This window comes from Trachemys scripta, chromosome 5 (genome assembly GCF_013100865.1).
Source record: "Trachemys scripta elegans isolate TJP31775 chromosome 5, CAS_Tse_1.0, whole genome shotgun sequence".
Classification (NCBI taxonomy): domain Eukaryota; kingdom Metazoa; phylum Chordata; order Testudines; family Emydidae; genus Trachemys; species Trachemys scripta.
This window is the reverse complement of record NC_048302.1, coordinates 8,799,459-8,817,486: the sequence shown is the minus strand read 5'-3', so window position 1 is coordinate 8,817,486 and position 18,028 is coordinate 8,799,459. Positions and strand designations below refer to the sequence as shown.

Below are 18,028 nucleotides of genomic sequence, written 5' to 3'. Positions count from 1 at the left end.
TTAATTCTTTTACATTACAGGGTTACAACTGGTGTCATGATCGAAATGTGGTTACCATTTTCAGTGCACCCAATTACTGTTATCGTTGTGGGAACCAGGCTGCTATCATGGAACTAGATGACACTTTAAAATATTCCTTGTGAGTAACTTACCTTGTTTCAAGTGTCTGTCTTTTCTTTCAAAAGGGTAGAGATGCAGATCTTAGAACTAATGATGCTCCTCTCACTCTAATGAATCAAGAGTGTGATGCACAAATGGAAATAGAAGTTGATCACGTGATAATAAGTTGATGAAGGGGTTTACAAGGGTAGTTTTAGTTGGCATTGACCTTTGAGAAACATGGCAGTGAGTCAACCTTAGGATTGCCGCAGCCTTTTCTTAGTGACCGGGGATCCCTTCAGAAAGGTGATGCAATCCCACTATCAGAGAGTTTGAGTACATGGCCTTCATATCCCTAACTGTAAAGACTACAAAAGCAACATATATGTAAGATGAATAGAAAAATATCAATAATAAAAGAAGAAGAATCAGTTTTACATACCCTAGGGCTTCATTTTGAAATCTTAACATCTGATCTTCATGTGGCCTCAGCATGTTCTCACTTGTGGAATCCCTGCACCTCTGCCATAAGCTTCTGGAACCCTTTGGAAAGCTGTGTCCATTGGGACTACTTGTCCCTTCCATCCCTGGAGGTTGCAGTGATATAAAAATAGGGGTGGGGGAAAGACCCAAACCACCGTTCAGTTCCTTCTAACTGCCAAAGTTGCAGAAAGCTAAGATTGTGCAGTGTACTTGATGCTACCATGGTTTGTTTGCTTTTTTCTTTCTGTACTTTGGGGACTAATTTTGTTTACAGTTTGTGAGGTTGATTGAAAGAGAGAAGGCAGGTGAACAAGAGTGGCGAATGGGAGTTTCAGTGAGTGTAGCTGCAGATATTGTGCTTGGAGGTAGTGTGAAAGAAAAGAATTGGTTAACCAAGGAACCAGAGAGTGGAAACTAGAGGCTTGGGAGTTTGTAAGCACCAAGAGGACCCACTGGCATTCTACACAGCTAAGGCTGACAAGAATGGGAATACTGTGACTTTCAGAGAAGACCAGGAAGAATTTCACACAGCTTCCTTCATTGAGTGATTGCACATGTGCATTCCACTCTTGGTGTGCACATACCCCATGCACAGTCACCAGAAATTTTCCCCTCAGTGGTACCCGTCGGGGTGGCTCGAGCACCCTCTGCTACCACGCACCGCTGGCCTTGGTATAAAGGGCCCCGCTGGTCCCGAGCCCCCAAAGTTCCTTCTTACCAGCTGAGATAGTTGCTTTAACTGCTTTCCTTGCTTTTGCAAGTGTTCAGTGGACTGTATTCTCTAATTTTACCCAAAATAGTTTAGTGACAATAAGGTTATTAGTTTAGCTAGTTAAGTTTTATCCCATATGAGGGTTTCATTCAATTCCCGGTGCCGAGGGATGCCTTGGTCACCAGGCTTCAAGTCCTGAATTTCCTGCAGGAATTCTTCATTCATCCTAAACCATCAATGACTCTGGTCTCAAATGCATCGGCTCTAGAGTGGGGAGCCCCTCTGGTCTCAGGGTCTTTGGTCCTTGAGGAAGCTTTCTCTTCATACCAGCATCAGAGAACTTAGGGTGATTTTTCTTGCCTGTCAAGCTTTGCTATCTCATATCAGAGGGAGAAATCTGTTCTTATAGACAACACCGCAGTTACGTTTTACTTCTATAGGCAGGGAGGAGGCAGGAAGCAGTTCACCTGTGGGAAATTTGCATAGCTTGTTCAGCCAACCTTGAGACCTGTTATCTTTCAGGAGTGCAGAACGAGTGGTCTCTTCACCTGGATATAGCCAGATGCATTTTCCAGCTGTGGGGGACTCTCCACATGTACTAGTTCACAAAAAATGTCTAACAGAAAATGTCATCAGTTTTTTGCTCCCTGCCAGGCTACAGTCTGGGCTCAATAACAGACATCTTTACTATATTTCCCCCCCCAATCCCTCCCCTACAGCGTGCTGCTAAAGATCAAGAGGGATCACACCCAGGTTATGTTAGTAGCCCCAGTGTAGTCCCACCAGTGCTGATTTTCAATTTTACTGGACCTCTCAGTGGCAACTCCAATCTCAATCCCACTGCACCTGGATCTGATCTCCCAAGACCACACAATTGGCTGCTCCACCTGAATCTGCAATCCTTTCATCTAACAGCCTGGAAGCTCTATGGCTAAATCCCAGAGAACAGGTTTGCTTGGAGCAAGCTTGCCAGGTCTTACTAAGTAGCAGAAAGCCCTCCACCAGGGCCACCTACCTGTCAAAATGGAAGCAGTTCTCTGTCTGGGCCTTTCAAATGAGTCTCTCCCTGATGCATGCATCCATTCAACACATACTCAACTATCTGCTGCACCTGAAACACGATTTAGCAATTTCCTCTGTCAAGGTTCACCTGGCAGCAATATCAGCTTTCTACACTCACACAGATAACTGTTGTTTTTTTCCCTAATGACATCACAATTAGATTCCTTAAAGGCCTGGAAAGGTTGTATCCTCAATTAAGGGAGCCTGTTGCCCCCCACCCTTGGGACCTGAACTTGGTCTTGTCCAAACTTATGGGACCACCATTTGAACTGTTAGCAATGTGCTTCTTACACCTTTCCTCCTAATTGCTATCGCTTCTGTCAGACGGATTTCTGAACTGCCTGCCCTCACATCTGAACCACTGTATACAGTCTTCTTTAAAGATAAAGTTTGCTTAACCCAGATGAGAGCGTTTCTCTCTAAAGTAGTAAATTGATTGTTACGAAAATTTGAAACTTAACTGTTTTTTATCCAAACCCACACGCAAATAGAGATTAGCAACTGGCGTTCTACATAGATGGGACCAAACCATTTTGGCGGTCCATCCAACTGTTTTTAGTTATAACAGACAGAATGAATGGTCTGCCAATAACTTTCTGTATCCATGCTTGTTTATGATCTGGCAGGCATTTCACCACCAGTCAAACTGACAGCTCACTCCACAAGACCTCAAGCATCCTATGTGGCATACCTAGCTCAGATCCTTATGCAGGACATTTGCAAAGCAGCAACCTGTTCATTGGTGCATGCTTTCTCCTCCTCTTACACCATCACCCCATACTCTAGAGAGGATGCCAGATTTGGTCGAGTCTGTGTGTGTATAAGAACTCCAATCCCTCCACCCCCTATATTGCTGCTTGGGAGTCACCAAGAGTGCAGTCACTCAAAGAAAAAAGTTCCTAAACTTCTGTAACTCTGTTCTTCGAGATGTTGCACATATCCATTCCACAACCCACTCTCTTGCTGCTCTACATTGGAGTTTCCGGAAAGATGGAACTGAGGGGCTCAGGGTAAGCTGGGCCCTTTATACAGACACCAGCAGCGTGCGGCACAGAGGGCGCTTAAGCTGCCTCAACAGGTACCACCTAGGAGAGAAATTTCTAGCGACTATGTGTGGGGCACGCACATGCCAGGATTGGAATGGACATGTGCAACACATCTCAAAGAACAACCGATGAGAAACGTTAGTAACCATTTTATCATGATTATGTTCTTGGTGTGGAAACTGCAGAAAACCTCTAACAATCCAGCTGTCTGAATGGAATGGAAAACTAAATGGGACACTTGTGAATGGCTGCCCAGATCAACTCGTAAGACAATGAAGTCTGCCCACAAAGTTCTCCAACCATCCAAGTAAGACTGACAATCCATGATGAACTTTCTGCAAGGGACTGGTGGACAACTAGATTGCATGTTGTCTTCCTGGGCAAGGATCCATTGGCATTGGTGCTGATGACACTGCCTCATGGAATACCTCACAGATTATAGACAACTTCAGGGGTCTTGGAAGGCTACAGAAGAAGGTCCAAGTGATCAAGACCGTTCCTGTTCTGTGAGCAAAAGTAGACAGAAAGCAAAGGATTCTGGACGTGAACTGCTGGTGACGTAGCATAAGGTAGAGGGATTTGGCTTTGTGAAATATTGGTCCACCTTTATGGTATGTTTAGTTTGGATGGCTTCCATCTCAGTAGAAAGTGGACCAGTCTTCTAGGGGACAGGCTGGCTACACTAGCCAGGAGGGTATTAAACTAACAAAAGGGGAGGGTGAAAAGGGGGAATGAATGAGCACAGCTGTGGATCAAAATTATGATGTGGAGAACTAAATTAAGCAAGGTGCAAGGGATGTGAAGAGAAGAAATTCTTCTGTTGTCTAGGCATCAGTGTTAAGAGCCTTTGGAATTGCTCATTTGAGCATAAATTTAACCTAGTTGGCATTATTGAAACCTGGCGGGAAAGGCTTGCATGAGTTGGAATTTTAAAGTCTAGTTGTGTATGTAAAAATCCTCTATGAAGGTTATTTTTCTGAGGCATTTTGATTTTGGGAAAAGACTTCAAAACTTGTAAAATAGGACTAATGAGTGACCTAAAATTGGTGGGATGTTTTTGTTTTGAAATGAAGCAGTCATTACCCAAAGCTTGGAAAACTCTGGAAAATGAGACCTTATTAGAGTTTGTGGATGTATAAACAATGACCATAGTAACTAATCTTCAAGATAATTACCTGTATGGATCCAAAACCTGGGCACACCCTTCCTCTTGAAATGCTCTGGGACAGAAGGGTACAAAAGAGGGAGTGCCTTCAAGTGCATCCTCAGTTCCTACTACTAATTCAGGAATCCTTAATGAGGCTCCAAAGAAGTGGGGGAGGAGTGCAGATCCATATAAACATTTGTCTCAGTCACTATGGTAAGTAGCTTATCCTTCTCCTTGGAGAATTACAGGGTTGATTCCTACTCTAGGATATTAACAAGCAGTAGTAACCCTTCAGTAAGTGGGTCTGAGGAGTTACTGAAAATGGGCACTAATTTCCTTAGTAGCCTCAGCTGTGGCATCACTTGAGACAACAAATACACAAATAAATCAAGAAAGTTGAGTCTTAACGAGGCCAAAAAAGTAGGTGAAGAAGGTAGCTCAGAAGGTCGAGACCAGTGGACAATGCCTAAAATGGTGTGGGCACGGAGAAATTTAACTGGCTGCTAGACTACATGTGGAAATAACCCCAAAGGACAGGAAAAAATGGTGTGGGGAAACTGAGCGTTAGGGGCCTAGAGACTCTTGAAAATCCTCCGAGACACCTATTTGCAACTTTAGGTGTCTAAAGATGTTTCCCGTTTAACAACCACCTTGCGCTCCTGCTGCTGGGGTCAGAGTCTGAACTCATGAGAATACAACAGGACATGTGCACCGGTGCCTGGGATAGGAGCTCATCTGACAGTGCACCATGTCCCCAAGAGGACTTGGTTTTGTGACTGCTTTGCTCCGAAAGTTTAGTGTAACAGTTCACTCTAAAGTTGAAGTACAGGCTGTCTTTTTGGCTGGATAGAGTGAAAGTTAACCCCTCGATCCCGGACAAACATCAGTATCTCAAGCCTTGGACAGTACGCTTACTTATGCCCTGTCATCCTACAAAGGCTGAACCTCAGTTCTTTGAGATCCCTCGGCTGGAGTCTACCAGAGTCAGATGTTCTCCCTGTCCACTGCCACACACTTGGATTTATCTGAATCCTTCTCTAGGGCCTTTCATTGGTTCCTGTGTTTCAGCCAGTACTCGTTGAATTTCTTTTCATACCTACTGTTTACAAATTCATCTGCCAACAGGCCTACACTGTGAGCTCCTTGGGCTTCCTATCCACTAACCACATTTTAAACTTGTTGGGGACATATCTCAGAGTTGCTCTAACCCAACCAGGTCATATCAACCTTCCAGTATAGCGATGTCTGTACTTTTACCCCATTTGTGGAGATATTCTCCCTTCAGTGCAACTTCCATATATGTCACCTCTTGTTTATTTGCACACAGCAAACCATTTTCTTATGAGCCTCAGGTGTCAATTCAAACTTAAGCAGTAGAGACTTTTTGAACTATTCATAGTCTCCAGTATCAACTCATCCATTGGGCTAAAAGTCTCTATCGCTTTGGGACCAAGTAAGGGCGTGAGACAATGGAGCCAGTCCACACGATCGACCTGGGTCAAATTTCAAGCCACCTCAAAGGTAGTTCACCTATATTCACCACCACCACCAGCCCTTCTTTTTCGGACTTCTCTTCTGAGGGGGAGAGGAGAGCAGGAGAGCCATGATGGATAAAAGTATTTAAAATGTTATACTGAACTTGATATATTGTTTAATGTTAAGCTGCATATTTGTGCAGTTGTTACACAACACATGAATTGCTAATTACGTCTTAGTGGTGCAGCTCCTTATTTTGATGCTTAGCGGCAGAGCAGTGAAATATTACTCCGAAGTGCATTTAGCTAATCCCTAGTATTTTTGAACCTTACTACATCCAGGAGGTAAAGTGGGTGCATTGTTTTGCTGACATTAATGAGAAATGGGTTGCTTATGATAGAGAATTCTGCTCAGAGGGCCTTTAGTGAGACTAGAGATGGGCTTCAACAAACTGTAGCCAGTGATGATCTTTATTTCATGTAATTGCCTATGCCAGTTCATAAGTGTTTGCCTCCCATAAAATGATAAAATTTAGGGGAGTTTTTTCTAGACTTGCATATATGGTGCATTGGGTGGAGAGGTTGGGGTAAGTTACAGCCTAGCAGTGGGGAAAATGTTTTTGTATTTGTATTTAAAAATTCACTAAACGTTAATTGTAGCGGCAAAAAATTTATTTGTTCCTTTTACTACAGCCTTCAATTTGACCCTGCACCTCGTCGTGGAGAGCCTCATGTTACCCGTCGTACTCCAGACTACTTTCTATAAACATCTCCTCACACCGCCCTTTGTAGGAGGAAGTACACTTGGCATTTTAAAAAAGCAACAATAATTTACACATTTCTCTAAGAAATTGGGATCTGTCTCTGCCTAAAACCCCCATCATGGACCAAAATGTGCCATACTGAGGATGAGCATTTAGCACAATTTGAGACTGAATTCAGTACAACACTATATATCTTATAACAATCAGTCCAACAGTCAGTTTGCCTGCTGTATTTGTAGTAATTGTTTTCTTCTGGACTGTTCAAAGAGAAAAGGTAATTCTAACACTTTCAACTCCTTTTATGCTTATTTGTAAATTTAGTTGTAGTGTTTAACTGGCATTAATTAGAGTTTGGAGTTTATTTTTAAGGACAATACACAACTAACTTCTCGCTCAACCCACCACACTTTGTTTTATTGACATGTATGATTAACTTAACTGGAGACTGGAAATAGTTCCTGTTGGGAGTATGTTGTCATAACCTTTAAAGAGCTTTCCCTTTTTTAGTTAACATATCGTTCTGTGTTGATCCTATTTTTTTTTCCTGTATATTTGTCATGGAAGTGCTTGCATCTTATCTGGTGTATTTGAACAAATAAACTTGCAATTGTAAACCAAAACAGATGGGTATTCTAAAATGGTGTGATCTGCATTTGTGAAATGATTATATGTAACTGTCATTTCAGAATGTGCTACAGCTACTCAACCTCAACACAAAAGGTGTTTGGGTTGTAAAGTATTTATCTATTTCTAGGTTTCTGTTTACTTCTAAGAACATAGAGCCTACTTGGTGAAGAGGTTAATGTGTGTACTTTTTGGCCATAGTATACAATAGAACACTCCTAATGGGATGATTGTCAACACAGTACAAGCATATTAATCAATGGAGGGCCACCTCCTTCAAGATGTTAAGCAGCTCCCTTCTCTCCTGGTGGAGTCACTAGAAGTTGAGCATTCTTGGCAACCATGCAGTATGAGGTGGTACCATAGATACTGGTGTATGACAGTTTAAAAGATGAATCATCCAAAGGATGTTCTTGTGCTTGGAGATCATAAAGTAACAGTTTTCCAAGTGTCATCTGCACTTGTGGAATCAAGATGCTTACACAATGAGCTTCCAGAATCATCTAGTGAGCAGTTCTCTTAGAGCCACTCATCCCTCCCTCATGGAAGGTTCAGAGGGTATAAAAGGGGGGAGTGATCCCACCTGCCCTTCAGTTTCTTCTAAGGCACAGTGAGCTGAAATCCTGCTCAATGCTTCTTCGCAGGTTTATTTCTTCTGCCCTTTAAGGGCTATTTGTTTGTAGTCAGGTTGTTAGTCAGCTTTTCTTAAGAGGCCCATATGGCCTGGGCATTGTCTGGACCCACGAAAGCATGAGCCATCTCATACCCCCAGATTGAGGAGGCATTTCGTGTCTGACCGACTAAAGCTGATAGTCTGGAAGTTCTGCATTTTTACCACAAGTTTCTCCTGTAAGTGCCACGGTCATCAGATGGTAAAGCAAATCTGGTGCCATGGATCCAGCAAACGGACTCTGGCGATCTATTCGTCAATGTGATTTTGGGTCATTATAGTTTGGTGCTGAATACTTGTCACCGCTGAATCTGGAGAACTGCTTACCAAAGTGGTTTTGTGCCCACCATAAGAGGCACTAAGATCCCCAGATCCGTGCAGTCAACTGAGGATCCAATACTGCCAACTGTTGAACTGCTTCTGTGCCCAATAAAAGTTCATCAGTGTTCCCAGATCCACTTGATCAACCATGTGAGCTTTGGGGCATAGGCTAGGTACTGTACAATCTGTGAATAGAGCTCCTAGACTCAGTGATAATACAAATAAGTCCGGTACCATCGTTTTGGAAACACTGATTTGTGTGCATCATAAGTGGCTCAGAGGTCTCCAGATATGTCTGGGTTGACCTAATCAGTCCTGAAGACTTTGCACAGTCCACTTTCTGCTTTTCTTTTAGCATAAACAGTGTCATGGTTACTGTCTGTATCAGTGGAGTTCAGTGCTGAGTTGAGTCCTGCAGTTACCTCTGGAGAACCGCCTGTTAAAGTGGTTCTGCCACTGGCATGAGAAACACCAAGGTCCCTGATTCAATCTGGATCAATCCAAATTTGGTTCTGGGGGTCCAGCACCACCAACAACAGAGACCACTGTCAAAGTAGTTTGGTCTGACTTTAGCATTATTGTGGTTGATGAGTGGAGTGCCAAGGATCATGCCCATTTGCTTCAGAAGGACCATGTGCCAAGATTCCAGCTCTGAGGGTTCTACTACACTTCAGTGGCACTAAAATTCCCGTGGGTCAGCAGAGGCAGGTGCTTCGGATCAAGCTCTGCAAAGAGCTGCTCCCCAAGGGATAGAGATGAAGGTCTGTGCTGAGGTTTCTCATGGACCTAGCTCTCCCAGATTGGGCTGCCATTTACTTTACTATAGATCAGCATTTACTTTGCCTATAACCTATCCCGGGAGTCACACTGAACAATGTGCAACAACTAGCTCCCTGTACCAAGCCAAGAAAAGGACTTTCAGGGGTGGCTTCACCATGGAATGAGCATCAGACTGAGTCTGGGATTAACCAGTGTCATTGGTGCTGTTGCTGTGATGTTGAGCCCTTTCTTGGTGCCAGACACACCTAAGAGCTCCCATCCTTTGCCTTTGATCACCTCCTTGGATCGCATGCTGAGCATTTGAGGGGAGCCTCAGTAACTCCAGTTTTGAGGTGCAGGTAATCAGGGCCCTGAGCATGGGCTCATGGATAATGGCACTTGCCAATGGGGGGCGGGAGTGTCCCTAGCCTCTGTCTGTCAGAGGATGGAGATGGATGGCAGGAGAGAGATCACTTGATCATTGCCTGTTGGGTTCACTCCCTTTGGGGCACCTGGCATTGGCCACTGTCGGTAGACAGGATACTGGGCTAGATGGACCTTTGGTCTGACCCGGTACGGCCTTTCTTATGTTCTTATGGGAAGCATCAAGCTGGAGCCCATGGATTCACACTTGAGGATAAAAATACCCATGACCTGGACTTATTATTGGTGTGTAAAAGTTTATTAGCCACACTGCAAGTAAGAATTGGCAGCTAACATGCAGTATTGGCAATGTGACTTCTTGCATGGGTCTGACCTGGTACCTTCAACAACAGAGATTTATCAACTCCCCTCTGGCAGTGGTTCTCAACCAGGTCTACGTGTATGTGCAGAGGTCTTGTCAATTTGCCTAATTTTACAACAGGCTACATTAAAAGCACTAGCCAAGTCAGTACAAACTAAAATTTCATACAAGGACTTGTTTATACTGACTTGGCTAGTGCTTTTAATGTAACCTGTTGTAAAATTAGGCAAATGGACAAGACCTCTGCACATACACGTAGACCTGGTTGAGAACCACTGCCAGAGGGGAGTTGATAAATGTAAGCACAATATTTATTTATATTCCAATCGATTTATTTTATAATTCTAGTAAAAATGAGAAAGGAGGCAATTTTTCAGTAATAGCGTGCTGAGACACTTTTGTATTTTTAAGTTTGATTTTGTAAGCAAGTAGTTTTTAAGTGAGGTGAAACTTGGGGTACCCAAGACAAATCAGATCCCAGGAAGGGGCACAGTAGTCTGGAAAGGTTGAGAACCACTGCCCCCATGGGTTCCAAAGACTGCTCTCACTGACTTTCATCCTGCTAGAAGGATTCTTTTAGTTGTATTAAGCTAAAAGCAGCACACTTGACAGGAAAGTCTTGAAATAACACCACCTTTCATTGACTACCTTCATTTTGTGTAGTGGGAGACATCTAAGACATTTTCCAGGCTTTTAGGGGAAAATTTTCACAGATCTGGCAAATGAGAACAGCTAAAATGAGATTTGTGTAAAGTAGTAGTCCAAAAATGAGAAAGTTTAGCAAAAGGTTGGGCTGTGATCTAACCTTCTTAGAGTAGTGTCACTACTGGGTGCTCCTCCTGCACCTTTGATTGGAGATGTCACAAAAGCAGAGTGTGGCCCGCATGCGTGTTTCCTAGTCTTGTGCTCCACGCTTGTACTAAAACGCTGCGTGGACGAACTACCCTTGGTTCCTTCTCTACCACCTTGGCCTGAGACGGAGCTTAGCCGTGATTGGTGTTGAGTTTTACCTCAGCTGTGTCCCCACAGCTCTTAGGCCTGGCCTACACTGGAGGGGAGGGGGAATCAATCTAAGTTATGCAACTTCAGCTACGTAGCTGAAGTTGACTTAAATCTACTCACTGCTGTCTTCACTGCAGTGAGTGGACAGCTGATGTTCCCCAGTCGACTCCGCCTGCGCCTCTTGCGCCAGAGTTGACAGGAGAGCGCTCGGCGGTCAATTTATCGCATCTAGAGTAGTCGTGATAAATTGACACACACCCCTGCTGGATCAATTGCTGCCCGTCGATCCTGTGGGTAATGTAGACAAGCCCTTAGATCTGGTCTATACTACCCGCCTGAATCGGCGGGTAGAAATCGACCTCTCGGGGATCGATTTATCGCGTCCCGTCGGGACACGACAATCGATCCCCGAATCGGCGCTCTAACTCCACCAGCGGAGGTGGGAGTAAGCGCCGCCGACAAAAAGCGGCAGAAGTCGATTTTGCTGCCGTCCTCACAATGGGGTAAGTCGGCTGCAATACGTCGAATTCAGCTACGCTATTCACGTAGCTGAATTTGCATATCTTAAATCGACTCCCCGCTGTAGTGTAGATATACCCTTAGAGTAGTTAATTAGTTATTAGTAGAACTACTACTAAACTACACTAACAGTAGCTTTAAGAAAAAACTTACCCATTGGATTGTTTTCTCTCCTAGTGGGAGCTTTACATTACTGGGAGGGGATGCCTTGGTCTCCTGGTTTCAAACATTACCTATTGTGGTGGGAGGCAATCCTAGTGAGTTACTGACACTCTCGGTGTATCCGTTGCCTTGGGAAATCTTGTATATCCCAAAAATGCAACTTCTGTCTGGTATTTAAAATCTAGAACCAGAAAAAACAGGAAGATCAAACTTCAGCTAAATAAGATGGAGAGCTCATTGCACCTGGCCTCTGATGGAGGTTAGGGGACTCCCCAACCCCAACCATGCAGGGTGGTGGGACTCTGACCAGTCACCATGGGGGTGGGGAGAGAACCATGCTCCCAGTCTCACTCTGCCCTGAGCCTCACTCCCCTCAACCCTCTTCAGCCACCAGTCTTGCTTTACCTCCAGGCCCAGGCCAGCCCCACGTGGGATGGGGAGGGAGAGTGTGTCATACTTCCAACCCTGCACTGCCCAAACCTGTTCAGCCCCCAGTCCTGCTCCACCTCTAGGGCCAGGTTTGCCTCTATGCCAGATCCGCCTCTAGTTCCACTCCCCCCCCCAAAAAACTCTGCTCTGGCTCCACTCTGCCCCCTGCTCAGCTCTGTCTTCCTTCCCTTTCTGCCCCCAGACCAGCTCCACCTCTACCCCCAGCTCCTCCCCCTGCTGCAGCTCTGCCTCCAGCCCAAACTCTGCTGCTGAGGCAGCTTTGGCTGTGCACTAAGGGGGGGAGGAGAGAGCGAGAGAGACACTTTTGCAGAGGTCTCCGAGGAAATAGATCTCACTCATGAAAGATGTCCACAGCCACCATCTTGCTGATGGGAGGCATCCATGGATGCCTCCACCCATGCCATATGTACCAGCCCACTGGCCGTTAGACAACCTTCATCACCCACCCTCTCTAGGAAACCAGTATCTTAGGAAGGAATCTTTGAGGAACAGGAAGCTAGGGATGATGAAGAGGTCCCTCTACCATCCAACATCTTTTCTTCATTCTGGGATGAAGCTAGTATGTTACCTCCACCATCCCTGGCAGACCATTTCAAGTAATTCTAGAACCATAACAAGAGAATTGCAGATTCTTTGCAGATCCTTCCTAAAGAGATCAAAGAGCCACATCATAACCTGCTTGACATCCTTCCTACAGCTTCATCTGCCTGCATTGCCTTGTCTTTTAAAGAAACCTTTGGAGAGTCCAGAAGGGACATCTGGCACACCCCGGTCACAACTCTGCCCATGTGCAAGAGAACAGATAAGAAATATTATGTCCCCTCTAAGGACTCAGTTTTTATTTTCTCATCCCTCTCCTAACTCTCTGGTGATCAAGGTGGTTAACAAATGTGAAAGGCAGAATCAAGCTAAATCTGTGCCCTATGATAGATCATAATCTCCTTGATTTGTTTGGTAGAAAATCATATTTGTCATCTATTTTACAGTTCAGAATTGCCAACCGCCAGGTTAGGGTGACCAGATGAGATGAAAAAAATATCGGGACCCATGGGGGGGAGGGGTCCTCCAGCGGAGCAAAAAAAAAAAAAAAAGCGGAGTGCTGCCGGCGGAGCAAAAAAACCCAACAAAAACGAGTGCTGCCGGCAGAGCGAAATATCGGGAAAAAGATAGGTCGGGACGTGGGACAACCACCCAAATATCGGGATGTCTGGTCACCCTACGCCAGGCATTGATGGTGAAATACACCCAGACAAATTCTACTAAGCTTAACTCCTTTATTGAGCATTTACCAACAGAACACAGAGAGCAATTCCAGGCAATTATTGCCAAAGACCAGCTTCTTGCCAGCACATCTCCACAGGCCTCTCTTGGCACTGCTGATACTGGCACTTGTTTGATTTCTACAGCGGTAGTTAGGAGGAGGGCCTCCTGGCTCCAGTTCTCAATTTCCAAAGGAGGTCCAGAATACAGTCGAAGATCTGCCTTTTGATGGCACTAAATTGTTTATTGACGGAATGGACAAATCTCTGCACACATTAAAGGCCTCCAGGGCCACTTGGTGTTCTCTGGGGATTTAGACTACGCTTTTTCCTGTGGATCGGGGTAAGTCCCAGACAGTGCAGAGATCCTGCCACACCCAATTCTCGAGCTCCCAGAGATCATATGATCAATGCAAGAGACCGGTTCCAGAGGAGAAAACTATCCACTTTCAAATCTTTGGTCTTGCAACCATGCAGCACCAATTTTGATGCGGTGGTCGAGATCCTGAGTTACCCTCCCCATTCATATCTACTGCAATGATTCACCCGCCTTCCTCCCTTTGACGACTATCTTTACCACTTCTGTTGGGCTTGGGAGTCTATCACTACGGACAGGTGGGTTTTGGAGATCATGTCCCCAGGGTATTACATTCACTTTACTTCTCTTCTGCCTGCCAATCCCCCTTGTCCGTCCTTTTTCAGGATCCCTCTTACAAGCATCTTCTAAGATGAGACATACTCTCTCATACTCTTGGGTGCTATAGAACCTATTCCCATTGAGCACGAAGGGAAGGGTTTTTATTCCAGGTACTTCTTGGTTCCAAAAAAGAACAGCAGTTGGAGACCCATCCTAGACTAAGGTTACTCAACACGTTTGTGAAGGCACAAAAATTCAAAGTGCTGATGCCTGCAGCAATAATTCCATCACTGGACCAAGGGGCTTGGTTCTTAGCACTTAACCTTCAAAATGCACATTACCAATCCAATCCAATCCAATCCACCCATATCACAAAAGGTTCCTGTGTTTTACTGTTGGTTAGGCCCACTTTCAGTACAGAGTATTCTAGTTCAGCCTCTCATCTGCTCCAAGGGTCTTTTCAAAGGTTATGTCAGTAGCAGCAACACCCCTCCACAGAACAGGAACTCTGGTGTTCCCTTACCTAGACAACTGGTTTTCTGAAAAGTTGCTCCCACGATGAAACTTTACGGGTCACTTGCAAGACCATAGACCTCAACCTCGAACTTGGCCTACAATTGAACACTCAAAATGCATCCTGACTCCTGTACAAAGGTAGAATTCATAGTATCTTATCTCTGTTCAATAGCAGCAAGAGTCTACCTCCCCGTGGACAGATTGGTAGCCTTATCCAACATCATAAACACAATCCGGATCAGCCCATGTTCCCTTGTCAAGAATTGTCTTCAGCTACTGGGACATGTGATAGCTGGCACTTTTGTTTATAGACCATGCAAGACTGAGAATGCATTGCCTTCAAGGGTGGCTCAGGACTGTTTGTGCACTGAGCAGACACAAACTAACCAAATTACTTTCCATACCCTCCTTCATGAAGGAATCTCTCAATTGGTGGAAATACCCACACACCTGCCCAAGAGTCCTTTTCGCATGCCGTTCCCTGACAGTTGTTATAATGATGGATGCTTCCCTGTTGGTTTGGGGAGCACATCTGGATGTGCACATGGCCCAAGGCAGGTAAACACCTCACGACGTCACTCTATTCCACATCCTAGAACTCAGGGCAGTCATATATGCTTGTCACCAATTTCTACCATTGATTAGGGGCAAACACATAAGTCACGACGGACAACATGTCATGAATGTTCTATATCAACTGACAAGGGCCAAGAGCTCCCCACTTTTTGCCAAAGTTTGGAATTGGTGCATCTGCAGTCAGTCATCACAGCAGCTAATCTTCCAGGTGCTCACAACCACAAATGAAAAATAGATTCCATTCACAGTATATTTTGGTAATAGGGTACCCTTCGGATAGACTTGTTTTCCCCAGCCAGAAACAAGAAATGTGCTCAGTTCTGATGCTGCGTTTGGCTCTCTTGTACTTCCTTCGATGCTGAACTCAACTCTGAAACCCCCTCCTCCATAAGGGGGTCTCACTCTTCCTTCAAGGTTGGCCACGCAGCCTCTCCAGCTTTCCTGCTTCACACACATTGTTATGCTTATAAGAAGCACACGGGATCTTTTTGAGGGGAAAAGGCAATAAACTGTATTTATTGAAAATACAATGGTTAGCGTGCGCGCACACACACACACACACACCTGCAGATGGTCTTAAAGTTACCAGTCAGACTGAGCACGAGTGAGGAGCTGGGCTCTGTCGGTCGTGATCTGATGCCCTGAGGCTTTGCAGGATTGAACCCAGAGTTCTATGGCAAAACACCCCAGCTTTATACTTGTAAATTTCCACTTTAGTCTATGGATCTTGCAATGTCATTTTCTAATCAAGTATCAGGGGGTAGCCGTGTTAGTCTGTATCTACAAAAACAACAAAGAGTCTGGTAGCACCTTAAAGACTAACAGATTTATTTGGGCATAAGCTTTCATGGGTAAAAACCTCATTTCTTCAGATGCATAGAGTGAAAGTTACAGATGCAGGCATTATATACTGACACATGGAGAGCAGGGAGTTGCTTTGCAAGTGGAGAACCAGTGTTAACAGGGCCAATTCAATCAGGGTGGATGTAGTCCACTCCCAATAATAGATGAGGAGGTGTCAATTCCAGGAGAGGAAAAGCTGCTTCTGTAATGAGCCAGCCACTCCCAGTCCCTATTCAAGCCCAGATTAATGGTGTTAAATTTGCAAATGAATTTTAGTTCTGCTGTTTCTCTTTGAAGTCTGTTTCTGAAGTTTTTTTGTTCAATGATAGTGACTTTTAAATCTGTAATAGAATGATCAGGGAGATTGAAGTGTTCACTTACTGGCTTTTGTATGTTACCATTCGTGATGTCCGATTTGTGTCCATTTATTCTTTTCTGGAGGGACTGTCCAGTTTGGCCAATGTACATGGCAGAGGGGCATTGCTGGCACATGATGGCATATATAACATTAGTGGATGTGCAGGTGAATGAGCCCTTGATGGTGTGGCTGATGTGGTTGGGTCCTCTGATGGTGTCGCCAGAGTAGATATGGGGACACAATAGGCAACGAGGTTTGCTACAGGGATTGGTTCCTGGGTTGGTGTTTCTGTGGTGTGGTGTGTAGTTGCTGGTGAGTATTTGCTTCAGGTTGGGGGGTTGTCTGTAAGCGAGGGCTGGCCTGCCTCCCAAGGTCTGTGAGAGTGAAGGATCATTTTCCAGGATAGGTTGTAGATCATGGATAATGCGCTGGAGAGGTTTTAGCTGGGGGCTGTATGTGATGGCCAGTGGTGTTCTGTTATTGTCCTTGTTGGGCCTGTCCTATAGTAGGTGATTTCTGGGTACCTGTCTTGCTCTGTCAATCTGTTTCCTCACTTCCCCAGGTGGGTATTGTAGTTTTACGAATGCTTGATAAAGATCTTGTAGGTGTTTGTCTCTGAGGGATTGGAGCAAATTCGGTTGTATCTTAGGGCTTGGCTTTAGACAATGGATCGTGTGATGTGTCTTGGATGGAAGCTGGAGGCATGTAGGTACGTATAGCGGTCAGTAGGTTTCCGGTATAGGGTGGTGTTTATGTGACCTTCACTTATTTGCACTGTAGTGTCCAGAAACTGGATCTCTTGTGTAGACTGGTCCAGGCTGAGGTTGATGGTGGGGTGGATTTCAAGGTGTGGCGTGTGTGGGTTTCTGTACGAAGCTGGCACTGCATAAAAAGTCAGAGAGCCAGAACCTGAAAGTGTAGTTCAGTACAGCCTGGCTGGCGAGCTGCTCCGGCTGGACCACCGCGCACTATGCTTTAACCTTGATTTTCCTGCGCAAACCTAAGGCCTGCCCCTGCTGTGTTCCAGCTGACTAGTAAATCCTACTCTCTGCTGCAACTGCTGCCTGGCTGTCCCTGCACCTCCGAGCCGGGCTGTACAAGTCCCTGGCGTGGGGACAGGTCTCTGCCAGGCGCTGAGCTCACCTGGCGTCACCCGGCGTGGGAAGCAGGAGGGCGGGGAGGCGGCACTGAGGCTACGTGACTTACCCTTAAAAGGGAGGGGGTTGCGCTGAGAGACTGTTTAAAAGCAGGGCCTGAGCCTGTGGGGTCGTAACACCCCCCTGCTCCCCTCTGCCCAGATGTCCCCATTTTATAGGGACAGTCCTGATATTTGGGGCTTTTAAATATGGGCTCCTATTACCCCCCACCCCCATCCTGATTTTTCACACTTGCTGTCTGGTCACCCCAGCCGCGCTCCCCCATACTCAGCCCTGAGCCCCCGCCCGCCGGAGCCCCGCCCCCACCCGAGCACGCCCCGCCCCTTCCCTCGAAGCCCCGCCCCTCACCTCCCTGAGCAGGGAGCCCTGCCAAGCCACGCCCTCTACGAGCTCCGCCCCCAGAGCCGCGCTCCCGCCCTGTCACCGTGACTCAGCAGCGCCCCCCCCCTCCCCGCGCTCCATGCCCGCACTCCGCTCCCTGCCGCCTCGAGCCATGGCCGCCGCCTTCGACTATCTGGTGCTGGGAGGCGGCTCGGGCGGGCTGGCGAGCGCGCGGCGCGCGGCCGAGCTCGGGGCCCGCGTGGCTGTCGTGGAGCATCAGCGCCTGGGGGGCACCTGCGTGAGTGCGGGGGGCGGGGCTGC

The 18,028-nt window shown here is 46.0% G+C and overlaps 2 protein-coding genes across 2 annotated transcripts in view; both read left to right on the top strand.

Moving 5' to 3' along the window:
- The window catches only part of PPP2CB (protein phosphatase 2 catalytic subunit beta), a 28,311-nt gene extending 20,894 nt beyond the window's left edge, over positions 1–7,417 (top strand). The window contains exons 6-7 of the mRNA XM_034772006.1: positions 21–139; positions 6,718–7,417. Of these exons, the coding sequence (XP_034627897.1) occupies positions 21–139; positions 6,718–6,790 (192 nt within the window). The 3' untranslated portion in view covers positions 6,791–7,417. The remainder of the gene's footprint in view (positions 1–20; positions 140–6,717) is intronic.
- Positions 7,418–17,808: 10,391 nt separating this feature from the next.
- The window catches only part of GSR (glutathione-disulfide reductase), a 40,984-nt gene continuing 40,764 nt past the window's right edge, over positions 17,809–18,028 (top strand). Inside the window, exon 1 of the mRNA XM_034771405.1 lies at positions 17,809–18,005. Within this exon, the coding sequence (XP_034627296.1) occupies positions 17,847–18,005 (159 nt within the window). The 5' untranslated portion in view covers positions 17,809–17,846. The remainder of the gene's footprint in view (positions 18,006–18,028) is intronic.